Source organism: Budorcas taxicolor, chromosome 15 (genome assembly GCF_023091745.1).
Source record: "Budorcas taxicolor isolate Tak-1 chromosome 15, Takin1.1, whole genome shotgun sequence".
Taxonomy (NCBI): domain Eukaryota; kingdom Metazoa; phylum Chordata; class Mammalia; order Artiodactyla; family Bovidae; genus Budorcas; species Budorcas taxicolor.
The window spans coordinates 81,544,474-81,557,331 of record NC_068924.1 but is presented as its reverse complement, the minus strand read 5'-3'; the positions used below and the strand labels follow the sequence as shown (position 1 = coordinate 81,557,331).

General features: G+C 56.6%; 1 protein-coding gene across 1 annotated transcript in view; it reads right to left on the bottom strand.

The window, feature by feature from the left end:
• Nucleotides 1-3,433, bottom strand: part of LOC128060024 (beta-galactosidase-1-like protein 2) — a 41,005-nt gene extending 37,572 nt beyond the window's left edge. The window contains 5 exon segments of the mRNA XM_052652229.1: nucleotides 1-23; nucleotides 132-245; nucleotides 476-630; nucleotides 1,133-1,135; nucleotides 3,425-3,433. The exon segment at nucleotides 1-23 is cut by the window's left edge and continues 85 nt beyond it. Coding sequence (XP_052508189.1) covers nucleotides 1-23; nucleotides 132-245; nucleotides 476-630; nucleotides 1,133-1,135; nucleotides 3,425-3,433 — 304 coding nt within the window.
• Nucleotides 3,434-12,858: the final 9,425 nt, after the last annotated feature.

Genomic DNA, 12,858 nt, shown 5'->3' with positions numbered 1-12,858 from the left:
AGGGAGGCTCATCCTGTGTCGGGCTGACAAGCGGACAAGCTGCACGTGAGCTGGGAGCCTGCGGGAACGGCCCTCCCACCCGCAGAGTGGGAGTCCCGGCTGTCCCGGCGGGAGGGAGTCCTCCTCCTCACACAACGCACAGCGGTGCCCACTCGGCCAGGCTCCGCTGAGTCTGTGTCCGGGGCTTCGCGCTACAGATGCTGGCCGTGAATGCACACCGCCGGTCCACGCGGCCCTGCCTGAATCTGTCACCCAGACGGACACGATGAAGACACCTCACCCTTGGGACTGAAATGCGTGCTTCTCCTCATCACTCTGAAGACGGACGTGGCCACACGCTCCTGAGCCCCAGCTTCATCAGCCACCCCGTCTCCAGAACCGCCCACCTGGGGCCTTGGGGTCTCACCAGGCTTCAGCTCTGTGCACGCCTCCCTCAGTCAGGGGGGGCTGGGGGCCTGGGGAGGGATCCACCCACTCCCCGTTCCTGGCCAGCGCCTCTGACACCCCACCCTGGAAGAGCGGCTCCTGCATCAACCCGTGAGCCCCAGAGCTGCAGCTCTGCCCCAGGTCTGGCCCGGCTTTGTGGACGCGCTCCTTGACCGTGTGCGCCAGGCCTTGGCTCCTGCTTTGCTGGGAGAGGCGTTAACTGTTTGCAGAGGCCTGGGCCTTCCGTCCATCGGGCAGCATCCGCAGGCCTGTGCCCACCGCTCCTGGCACCCCTGCCCATCCCCATGGGAAGGACCGGGTGGGCAGGGGATGGCTGAGCACCCAGGCCCCGCAGGCCAGGCCGGCAGCCCTGTCTAAAGCCCGCAGGAGTTCGTATGTGAACGAGCATCTGCTTGAGGAGACCCCAAGACCCCGTCGTGCAGTTACACTCCTCATTCGGATTTAAGCACACTCGGCATCACGGAGTGATTGGACGCCACGGGACACGGTGCTCTCACTGCGGGGAACGTTCCCACTGCAGCATCAGCAGAGGAAGGGCCAAGAAGGGAAAGCTCTGTGAGCGAACGTCCGGTGCCCCCACGACAAGAGTCTGATCTCAGAGACTCAAGGAGTCAGAAGAAAAGGATTGCACCGAACAAGTGCAACCTAAATAAATTGCTTTCAAACTCCACCCCATGGGACTTACCTCCTGAGACAGACGAGAGCTGGGTTAAGAGGACACGGACGCGACACACAGATCCGCCCAATTTGCCCCTCAGACCACAGAGCTCGGGCTGATCCAACAGAAAGCGAATCTGCTATTTACTTACTATAAATGTCGATCAAGACTTAAAATGAGCGCCTCAGATAGTCAGAGATTCTAGTACAGAAATATCTCCGACAGATGTTCACCGCAGCCTGGTTTGCAGCTGTGGATGTCTCTCAGGAGGGGGCAGTTTAAATACCTGGAGAGACAGTGCCGCCTACAGCCGTCTCTGTACACACAGGACACCCCTGAGCGTCGCTGTGATGGGGGCTGCCTCTGGGCAGGGAGATGGGAGCCCAGGGACCTCATTTTCCGCTTTACTTTATTTGAAGACTTCATCCTTCTTCCTAGATGACCTAGTCACAGAGTAACCTTTGTAAGAACAACACAAGGTACTCCTGAGAGGAAGAGTCCCACCAGTCGTCGTGGGAGGTGGGGGCGGGAGCAGGGGCACTAACCAAGGGTCTCCCGCGGACCCCGTCAGGAAGCGCCCACTCTCTCACCACGAGACTCTAAGAATCCACTGCCCTTTTGTCCAGGAGAGCCATCACACGAGGGGGACTCTCAACATGGCCTTTGACAGCCAGACCAATCGATTTAAGCAAACATAAAAGTGAGTGGCGAAAAAAAAAAAAAAGTGGCGAGCAGGCAACAAGCCCCTGCTGCTGGGAGCTGGACGGGGGCCTGGTGCCCTCAGGCCCCACATGTCCCGACAGGGTCTCTGAGCCCCGGCATCTCCTGCTGCTTCACCAGAAGAGCATTCCAGGCCACACAACAGGCCTGGGGTCGCGTCGTGGGAAGAAGCGTGTTTACCTCCCCAGCTCCTTCCAAGAGGAGAGTACTCCTCGGCCAGAGTCCTGATATTTGGGGGGCCAAGGGTCCAGAAGCCTCAGGCCTGGTCTCTGGGGCACCCCAGTCCCCTGATCACAGACCCTCAGCGTCCACACACCTGCTGAGACCCCGGTCTTCCAATCACAGACCCTCAGCGTCCACACACCTGCTGAGACCCCAGTCCCCCAATGACAGACCCTCAGTGTCCACGCACCTGCTGAGACCCCAGTCCCCCAATGACAGACCCTCAGCGTCCACACACCTGCTGAGACCCCAGTCCCCTGATCACAGACCCTCAGCGTCCACACACCTACTGAGACCCCAGTCCCCTGATCACAGACCCTCAGCGTCCACACACCTGCTGAGACCCCAATCCCCCAATGACAGACCCTCAGTGTCCACGCACCTGCTGAGACCCCGGTCCCCTGATCACAGACCCTCAGCATCCACACACCTGCTGAGACCCCGGTCCCCCGATCACAGACCCTCAGCGTCCACACACCTGCTGAGACTCCGGTCCCCCGATCACAGACCCTCAGCGTCCACACACCTGCTGAGACTCCAGTCCCCCGATCACAGACCCTCAGCGTCCACACACCTGCTGAGACCCCAGTCCCCTGATCACAGACCCTCAGCACCCACACACCTGCTGAGACCCCGGTCCCCCGATCACAGACCCTCAGCACCCACACACCTGCTGAGACTCCAGTCCCCCGATCACAGACCCTCAGCGTCCACACACCTGCTGAGACCCCAGTCCCCTGATCACAGACCCTCAGCGTCCACACACCTGCTGAGACCCCGGTCCCCCGATCACAGACCCTCAGCACCCACACACCTGCTGAGACCCCGGTCCCCCGATCACAGACCCTCAGCACCCACCCTCTCCTCCGGCACAGGGTCTCTGACACCTGGCACCCCTCCCCACGTGTGTCAGGGGTGACACTCCCACAGGCTGAGAGCTTGGCTGCCAGAACACGAGAGCTGGAGGGTTCCAACGGCAATGACTCAGGCCCCACGGAGAGCATTATCCAGAACAGACGAAGCCCATAAAACCCGTGACCTCACAGATGTCCAGAAGGACACGGTCCAGCACTCAGCCCTCAGAGGAGGGGACCAAAGAGAGCGGCCTGGTTCTGAGGCTGTGACCAGTGTCCCTGGGGCTCCCGAGAGGTCCTTCTCCTCTCTCTCCCAGGGGAGGAGCGAGCTTCGGGAACCCAGACCCCGGCAGGGCAGGGAGCAGCGAAGATGACCTCCCTCGGGAGGCGATGGAGGCAGCCCGCCGTGGGTCTGGCCCTGCCGACTCTGCAGCTGACCTCTAGCTTAGAGAGATGCAGGGTTCCCGGGGGGCTGCTCAGTGAGGCATAGATGCTGAGGGAAAGTCCTGAACGGGAACCACACCTTCGTCATACCAGGCAGGCATTCTTGTGCTGTGGAGATGGGATGGTTTGGAGCCGAGGTTCACCCAGCACGCACACCCTGGACCCCAAGTAACACGCCAAGTGGAGAAAGTCAGCCAAGGCAGAGGGTTACACCTCTGTAAGCTTGAGAGGGTGCCAGCTAGTGTCTGAGGCCAAACGCAACATATGAGCGTTCTTGGGGAGATGCGAGCACGGAGTGCAGGGGCCCCAGTGAGCTTCCAGGGCTGGTGGACACCCGCTCTGTCGGAGCTGCGGCAGCCGCTCCACGGACGGCGCATGTGTGAGAACCCAGCAGACATGCCTGCCACACGCGCACCTGCTTACATGGCGATTATACCACCATCAAGGTGACTGGCTTAAGACCAACGTTCAAGCTGAAAAACCAAAGGTTGAAATCTTCCTTAAAGGTCATCTCGGTCCTCTTATTTCTTGGATACAATGTCAGCAAACAGCAGTGACTGACCATGAGCCAATCCAGGTAAAAGTTTATGGGGAAAAAAAAAGGCTGCAGCCAAGCAGGCCCCCCCCCCCCCACCACGCCTGCCTCTGACCTGGGGAAAAAGAAGGCTGCAGCCAAGCAGCCCCCCCACCACGCCCGCCTCTGACCTGGGGTAAAAAAAGGCTGCAGCCAAGCAGCCCCCCACCACGCCCACCTCTGACCTGGAGCTCCCCGCTCTGCTGCCCGTCCCAGCGTGACCTCTGCTTTGGGGGGCTTTGGGGGCCGCGCCCACGTTCCCAACAACAGCGGGGAGAGGCCCCACTCGGCTGACGGCCAGGCAGGGGAGGGAGCTGGCTCTGGCCTCCAGACGCAGGTCTCGGTGTCCAGCCCAAGTGGGACAGACGGACCTAGGCGGAAGGTACCCGCGAGACACAGCCCGGGAGATGCCAGGAGACAAGTGTTCCGGAGGACCTAAGAGGAAGCCCTGACCCAGCCTGAGCTTCTCCGGCCTCTGTCCCGCGGGCCGAGAAAGAAGGCGCAGCAGGAAAGCCAGGTCCCTGCTAAGCGCGCCACACCACTGCCAGGGCAGGAGCCGCCGCCCTTCGCCCCGGCTGCTCCACGGACCCTACCCTTCCTGCCACCAGGTGGGCACATGTTCCCTGGCCCGCGAGAGCCCAGCTTCTTAACCTCCTCTCCCTCCAGACCCCAACAAGCACCTGCCCCCTTCTCGCACCTCCTCCTGGGAACTGTCAGGGGCACTGACTGGCCCATCTCAAACCCCTCACAGCCACCCCCGTCCCCGTGACCTGTCTGGGCCCCCCACGAGGGTCGCTGCCTCTCTGACCTCCAGCATCCAAGCACGTGCCCCTCCCGCACGGCGGGCCTTTCTCCCTGGGGTGTGGTCTCCTGGATACCTGGGTGTGTGCCGGAGGCTCCTGCCGCCTCTGCCTGGAGGGATCGCTCTGGGGTTTGCGTCAGCCCTGTGCCTCCAACGGCCAGGACCAGTCCTCAGAGAAAGGGGAGAGATCACAGACAGGATGGAAAGTCTTGGGAGCAGCTGGGGAAATGAGGCGCCTTGAAGTTCTCCGAGCCCCAGAAAAGCATTTCCTTCTTCCAAACAATCCTGACACCCTCGTTGTCTCCGAAACAAAGGTGGCACCTCAGACTTGGGAAGAAGCAAAGGGAATGAGTTCTCTCCCTCCCGAACATCGCTGTCTCCCAGAGGAAGCCCAGCAAAGTGACGAGGACACGGAAAGAAGCAACAGACGAGGGTGGCGAGACTGCTGTGGGTCCACGGCTCCGCCTTCAGCTTCAGCACCAGCTCCCCTGCCTGACTTCCCACACCCCGGACGCTTTGAATATGGAAAGCTCCAGGCATCGACCTGAGAGATAGGGTCACAGCTGTAAAATCCTATAAACAGAGTCGGTAGGAAAATTGTAGGCTCAGGCGCGCGCACAGGTGGTGGGTAAAGCATTCTATCCCCAATCGCACCCCCAGATCACGTGTTATAAGGGAAAGGGGATTGGGGAGGGCTGAGCTGGTGCTGGTGGGCGAGGGGAAGACCCATCCCGAGAACGGAGCAGCCACACCCAGACCAAGGAGCTTGGAGGACCCGCGGGACAGACACCTGGGGACCGCGCTGGGCCGGGCAAATGGACCGTACGGAGCTGGAGCTCTGACCTCAGCCGAACAGAGAAGCCTCGCAGCTGGCTTGGCAGGAAATGTGGGGACCTCGGAGAAAAGCAGGGGACCTGGGGCTCGGCAGGAGGACTCGGGGCGCGCACGCTGGGCACCTCAGAGAGGGGTCTGATGGCCAGTTCTGCGCGGACCCCCTGCGCAGGAGGGTGGGGAGCCCCGGCTGGGCGCAGACGCCGGGGCCTGGAGTGCAGCGCCTGGGTGCCGGGGGCGCAGAGGGGCCGGGCGCCGGCGCTCCGGTCGGACGGGGCCGGGGGGCCGCCCCGTGGGGACTGCCCTCGGGGGCTCCGGGCCGGGCTCGGGCGCAGGTGCGCGGGACGCGGCGTCAGCTCACCTGCGGAGCACCGGGAGGCACACGATCAGCAGCAGCGCGCCGAGCAGGAGGCCGGGCCTCCGCCGCGCACCCCACTTGGGCATCGCGCGTCCGCTGCGCCTGACGCACCCGCGCCGGAGTCCGAACCCGCGCCGGAGTCCGCACCCGACCCGCAGGCTCGGCGGGGGCGGGGCCGCGCGCCGGTCGCCGGGGCAACAAGCCGCCGCGCTCGCGGCCCGCCGGTGCTCACTGGCTGCAGCCTGAGGCCCCGCCCCCGAGGCCCCGCCCCACCGCGCGGCCTCGGGGGAGGGGCGGGCCTCGCGGAGCGGCGGGGGCGTCGGGCGGTTTCCGGTCCTCCGCCCCGGCGCCCCGGGCCGCGTCCCTTCCCGGGGGCCTGGCCCTGAGAGGCGCCCTCAGTGGCAGAGACACTTCGCGGCTGGAGATGTGCAGACGGGAGCTCACCGCCTGGGCGCGCTGCGCAACCCTGCACACTTGCACACGCGGGTCGAATCACCCCCGGCGCGGTGAACGGGTGAGCAGGTGCGAAAGGCGCTTCCAGAGCCGACGCAGTATTTTAAAGCAGTTCAAATGCTGAAGAGAAAAGTTTCTTAAATAGTGACTTAACATGTGAAAGTGAAAGTCGCTCAGTCGTGTCCGACTCTTTGTGACCCCGTGGACAATACAGTCCGTGGGATTCTGCAAGCGAGAATACTGGAGTGAGTAGCCGCTCCCTTCTCCAGGGGACCTTCCCAGCCCAGGGACTGAGCCCAGGTCTCCTGCTGCAGGCGGCTTCTTCACCAGCTGAGCCACCAGGGAAGCCCAGACTGGGAAAGGCGCACGTCACGGCTGCATGTTGTAGCCCTGCTTATTTAACTCATACGCAGAGCACATCATGCGAAACGCTGGGCTGGAGGAAGCACAAGCTGGAATCAAGATTGCAGGGACAAATATCAATAACCTCAGATATGCAGATGACACCACCCTTAAGGCAGAAAACAAAGAACTAAAGAGCCTCTTGAAAGTGAAAATTCAGTCCCTCAGTCGTGTGGACCCCATGAACCGCAGCACTCTGGGCCTCCCTGTCCATCACCAATTCCCAGAGTTCACTCAAACTCATCTCCATCGAGTCGGTGATGCCATCCAGCCATCTCATCCTCTTGTCGTCCCCTTCTCCTCCCACTTTCAATCTTTCCCAGCATCAGGGTCTTTTCCAATGAGTCAGTTCTTCACATCAGGTGCCCAAAGTATTGGAGTTTCAGCTTCAGCATCAGTCCTTCCAACGAATATTCAGGACTGATTTCCATTAGGATGGACTGGTTGGATCTCCTTGCATGCAGGTCAAGGGACTCTCAAGAGTCTTCTCCAACACCACAGTTCAAAGCATCAATTCTTCGGCGCTCAGCTTTCTTTATAGTCCAACTCTCACATCCATACATGACTACTAGAAAAACCATAGCCTTGACTAGACGGACCTTTGTTAGCAAAGTAATGTCTCTGCTTTTTAATATGCTGTCTAGGTTTCTTCCAGGGAGCAATTTTAATTTCTTTTAATTTAATTTAATTGTCTTTTATTTAATTTCTTTAATTGAAATATCTTTTAATTTCATGGCTGCAGTCACCATCTGCAATGATTTTGGAGCCCCCCCAAAATAAAGTCTCTCACTGTTTCCATTGTTTCCCCATCTATTTGCCATGAAGAGATGGGACCAGATGCCATGATATTTGTTTCCTAAATGTTGAGTTTTAAGCCAACTTTTTCATTCTCTTTCACTTTCTGCTGGATCATTGACAAAGCAAGAGAGTTCCAGAAAACATCTATTTCTGCTTTATTGACTATGCCAAAGCCTTTGACTGTGTGGATCACAATAAACTGTGGAAAATTCTGAATGAGATGGGAATACCAGAACACCTGACCTGCCTCTTGAGAAATCTGTATACAGGTCAGGAAGCAACAGTTAGAACTGGACATGGAACAACAGACTGGTTCCAAATAGAAAAAGGAGTACGTCAAGGCTGTGTATTGTCACCCTGCTTATTTACACAGAAGTTGTAGTGGTTATACCTTCATTTACTATTACTCAGTTGGTACAGTGTGAAATGCCACATGCTTGTAAGTTCTGAGATTTTTTTTTCTGAAAATGATACCAAATTGCTATGATTTATTCAGTAATCCTGGATACTTTGGTATTATGTAGGAACTTGGATGATCCTTTCAGTTTTATTCAGTACTGTTATTTTTTAGAGACCATGTACATTTCAGATCATCAGCAGTAATGTAGCAGATAGGTGAATTTCTGTTTTAGAGAGGATTGCCAGGTATTATACTCTCACAGGTTCTTAGGAAATTTTGTGGAATGTTTAAGAGTTACTGAAATTCATTTATGGAATATTTTCATGGAAAGGAAATGGCAATCCACTCCAGTGTTCTTGCCTGGAGAATCCCAGGGACGGGGGAGCCTGGTGGGCTGCCGTCTATGGGGTCGCACAGAGTCAGACACGACTGAAGTGACTTAGCTTAGCTTAGCAGAGTATATCATGAGAAACGCTGAGCTGGAGGAAGCACAAGCTGGAATCAAGATTGCCGGGAGAAATATCAATAACCTCAGATACGCAGATGACACTGCCCTAATGGCAGAAAGTGAAGAACTAAAGAGCTTCTTGATGAAAGTGAAAGAGGAGAGTGAAAAAGTTGGCTTAAAGCTCAACATTCAGAAAACTAAGATCATGACATCTGGTCCCACCACTTCATGGCAAATAGATGGGGAAACAGTGGAAACAGTGGCTGACTTTATTTTTTAGGGCTCCAAAATCACTGCAGATGGTGATTGCAGCCATGAAATTAAAGACACTTACTCCTTGGAAGGAAAGTTATGACCAACTTAGACAGCATATTAAAAAGCAGAGACATTACTTTGCTAACAAAGGTCCGTCTAGTCAAGGCTATGGTTTTTCCAGTGGTCATATATGGATGTGAGAGTTGGACTATAAAGAAAGCTGAGCGCCGAAGAATTGATGCTTTGAACTGTGGTGTTGGAGAAGACTCTTGAGAGTCCCTTGGACTGCAAGGAGATCCAACCAGTCCATCCTAATGGAAATCAGTCCTGAATATTCGTTGGAAGGACTGATGCTGAAGCTGAAACTCCAATACTTTGGGCACCTGATGTGAAGAAGTGACGCATTGGAAAAGACCCTGATGCTGGGAAAGATTGAAAGTGGGAGGAGAAGGGGAGGACAGAGGATGAGATGGCTGGATGGCATCACTGACTCGATGGACATGAGTTTGGGTGAACTCTGGGAGTTGGTGAGGGACAGGGAGGCCGGGCGTGCTGCGGTTCACGGGGTCAGAGTCGGACACGACTGAGCAGCTGAACTGATCGTGTGAGAAGCTACGGCCCTGTAGATTCTCTTTAGACAGATGTGTCTGTCACACGTTTGAATCGCAGGGGGACGGGTGCAAGGGGCCAACCGGAATATCCTCCGCCTTTGGGTGCACAAGTCTTGTTCTGGTCCTCACTCCTACCACTTCCAATTTTTTAATTTTAAAAAAGTCCAGATAAACCTTACATTTTAGGAAAAGATAAATAAAAGTCTTATTTTGGCACAGAATCATGTCAGAAAGGAAGTTGTATGATATTTGGGCAAATTTATGCTTTCTAGCAATCACAAACCCCACTCATCCCAAGAACAAAATTCAGAGTTTACTGACAGAAAATATGAAACGTGTCTAGGGAGGCTGATGTTTTTCTCAGCATCAGAGTTTCCAGAAAACACACACTCAGGCGCATGCACACCACCGCATGTTCTGAAGCTGTGTGCCACCCTTGCACACTCTGGACGTTAAGAGCTGCTAGGAACACAGCGAGGCTTCCCTTCTGGAACAAAGACAAGCCGCGTTTACTTTGAAGTGTTTTTTTCCAGCATTAAGCAAATATTTGTCAGCTAGAGAAAGTTAAACCCAGGAGAGGCAGAGAGGAGAGAACACACAGAAAGCCGAAGACCTGGTGCAGTGGGGGGGGGTGGGGGGGGGGTGTGGCTGGGGCTGACCCAGGGCTGGAGCCACCTCGAGTCTCCAGGGCGCAGTCTCGCCCCCTGAGCGCACTCCCCAAAGCCAGTATCTTCAATCCGCTGTTTTTAAGACATAAAATTGCCCGAAAGGTGTTAAGACTGTGATAAAAGCGTGTTGGTATAATTGGAATGAGAGACGGCCCTCAAGACACATGGGGAAGGTGTCACAGGGGAGGCCCCTTTCCGCCTGTGCAGGTGTGTCCCAGACACACACCCTCACCTGCCCTGGTTCCTGGTGATGCTGCTGAGCAGCAAAGAGCACAGTCCTTGGGACTTCCCTGCTGGTCCAGTGGCGAGAAATCCATGCTCTCAGTAAAAGGGGCCCAGGTCTGATCCCTGGTTTGGGAGCTAGATCCCACAAGCAGCAACTAAAATTTGGCCAAGCCAAATAAACAAATATATTGTTTAAGTGAGCTAGGATTCACACAAATTATTGCAAAAGTAATAAATGAAAAAATAGCACAGTCCACTAAACACCAGGGTATCCTTAAGCTATTTAAACAGTACCAGATTCTCCTTTTTTTTTTTTTTTCCAGATATTAAACTTGTCAACATGGGCTATAAAAACCATGAAATCCTTAGCCCAGCCCTGTGTCCTTTGTTTTTATTTCTGGGAGAAAATGTGAATAACTCAGTGCTACAGAAGAAATCCTTACCCCTTAACCTGCTGAGAACTACAGGCCTGTAGACACGCCCTACTCCTGGATTAAGAACACATTTACTCCATCAGGATTTAGCAATACCAGGACTGTACTGCAGAGACGCTGCTACTCCAGACGTGTTTGCTGAGGAGCCAAGACTTCGGGTTTTTAAAAGAGTAGCAAGAGGTGCCTTCAACATACTCCTTTGCAGAACACTTGATTGCTCTTGACCCTGAGCAGAGCATGAAAGTCTCACATCACTGGGCAGGGAGGCTACAGTTCAGTGACCCAGGCAATGGGGCTGTAAACAGTGGCGTGCGGGCAGATCGTACCTAATACCCACAACGGTAACCTGCACAGGCCAACTTCCCCATGCTGGGTGTGCAGAGAACAGAACAAAGCAAGTGTTCCTTGAAGAACGGGGTCCTGCTGACCTCCTCCCCTCCCAGGACTCTCCCGCTGCTCCCAGTGGAGACAGGGGTGGACGAGAAGTGAGGAGAGGACGAGGAGCCCAGTTTCCATGTCAAGCTGCCAGAGTCTGGAGCCAAGAAACTGTGAGCGTGGGGAGTGCGGGGGACTCCTGGGATAAGTGAGCGTCATCTCAGCCCTGGACGAAAAGAACGCGGAAAACCGCTGTCCGTGAGGTGCACGTACATACCTGTGGCTGATTCATGCTGCTGTTTGGCAGAAACCAGCACAATTCTATAAAGCAATAAGCCTTCGATTAAAAAATAAGTTAAAAAAAAAAAAAAGAAGAAGAAAATCCTTATCTTTGGAAAGCGAGAAAGGAAAATGGGTCCAAGTCGGGACGGTCAGTCAAGGCCTACCCAGAAAGGCACATCCGGGGTGCTGGGGGCCTGTGTGTTTGCCAGGCTGCACCGGCTCCAGCGCTGGCCTGGGCGGTTCCCAAAGGCCACTTTGCAGCTCAGCCTCTGGGCAACTGAAAAGCAAGGTCTGGCTCAACAGCGTCCATTCGTCCAGACGGGATCAACAGCGTTTGGGTTCACTGTGTGCGGAGCACGGTTTCGGGTGCCAGGGAGGCTTCAGTGGCCCCTCTCTCGGAGAAGTCTGCCCGGCTGAGGAAGCAGAACAGCAAAAACGCACAAACAAATCAGTCCCGTGTGTTCAAGGCGGCACCAACCCTGGGCTCTTTAATCCGCGGGAATGGGCCAGAGGCCAGAGGAGGGGTCGGGGGAGGCCACTGGGCCCCAGCTGCAGCTCGGGGAGCCAGAGCAGGAATGGGGGCGGCTCCCTGGGGGGCTGGTCCAGGGTGGGCCTGGGTGTGGGGAGCAGGCGCTCCCCCCTCGGCGGTGCTGTGTCCAGGGACCCCGCTTTCGCGCCCGGCACCTTGGAAGCAACAGCTGGATTGTGGCCTTTCTGTGTCTCAGGGATGATTTGCTCCAATCGCTCGCGGTCACGTTTCGTCCTGTACCCACAGTTGCTTTGTATCTGTCGGTCCAGATACTGGTCCAGGTACAAACACCACAAAACGCCCATGTCCCAGCCTGGCTCCAAGGCAGTGAGTTCCACAGCATGAAGGAAGCGGATGAGAGAAGCGGGTGTCGGGGGTGCTATGTACAGAGGAGACCTCACCAAGAGGGCATCGCCGAGCAGAGCCCTGAGTGGTCGCCTGTGTACGGGGCTGAGGTATGGCTGGCCAAGCAGAGAGGGCCCCGGGGGGCAATGCCCAGGGGTCCAGGCCTGCAGGGAGGAGGCCAGGGGAACCAGGACGCCGACAGGCAGGCCTTCCAGAGCAGAGCTCTGACTCAGGCAGTCAGGGAGCCAGGGCAGGCTCTGGGCGTGGCGTCCACTGTGTTTCCAAAGGTCATCTGGGTGCCAGGAGTGGGCGGCAATACAAGAAAGGGGACCGACCGGAGGCTACTGCAGGCGTCCGTGTGCTAAGACAAGCGGCTGCCTGGCACGGGGCGGACTCTGGTCCCTGGGTTGTTTGTGGGGCAAGAAAAATAAGGAGGATTCGAGAATGACTCCGTCACGCTGGGCCTGAGAAAGAGGAGGAACTGGGGTTGCCATCCCTGGGATGGAGGAGACTGGGAGGGTCAGCCTGTCCAGAGGCCCAGAAGCCCAGCTCGGGCCGGCTGGTTTGGCCCGCAGAGGGTTTGGTCCACCGAGGACTCTGGCCACTGTGATGCAGGGGCGTGTGGAGGGGCTGGGGCAGCGGAACGGGCTAGGGAGGAAAAGGGGCCTTGGGGGGACGCAGACAAGCCTCCTTCCAGGGTATCTGCTGGCAAGAGGGAGAGAG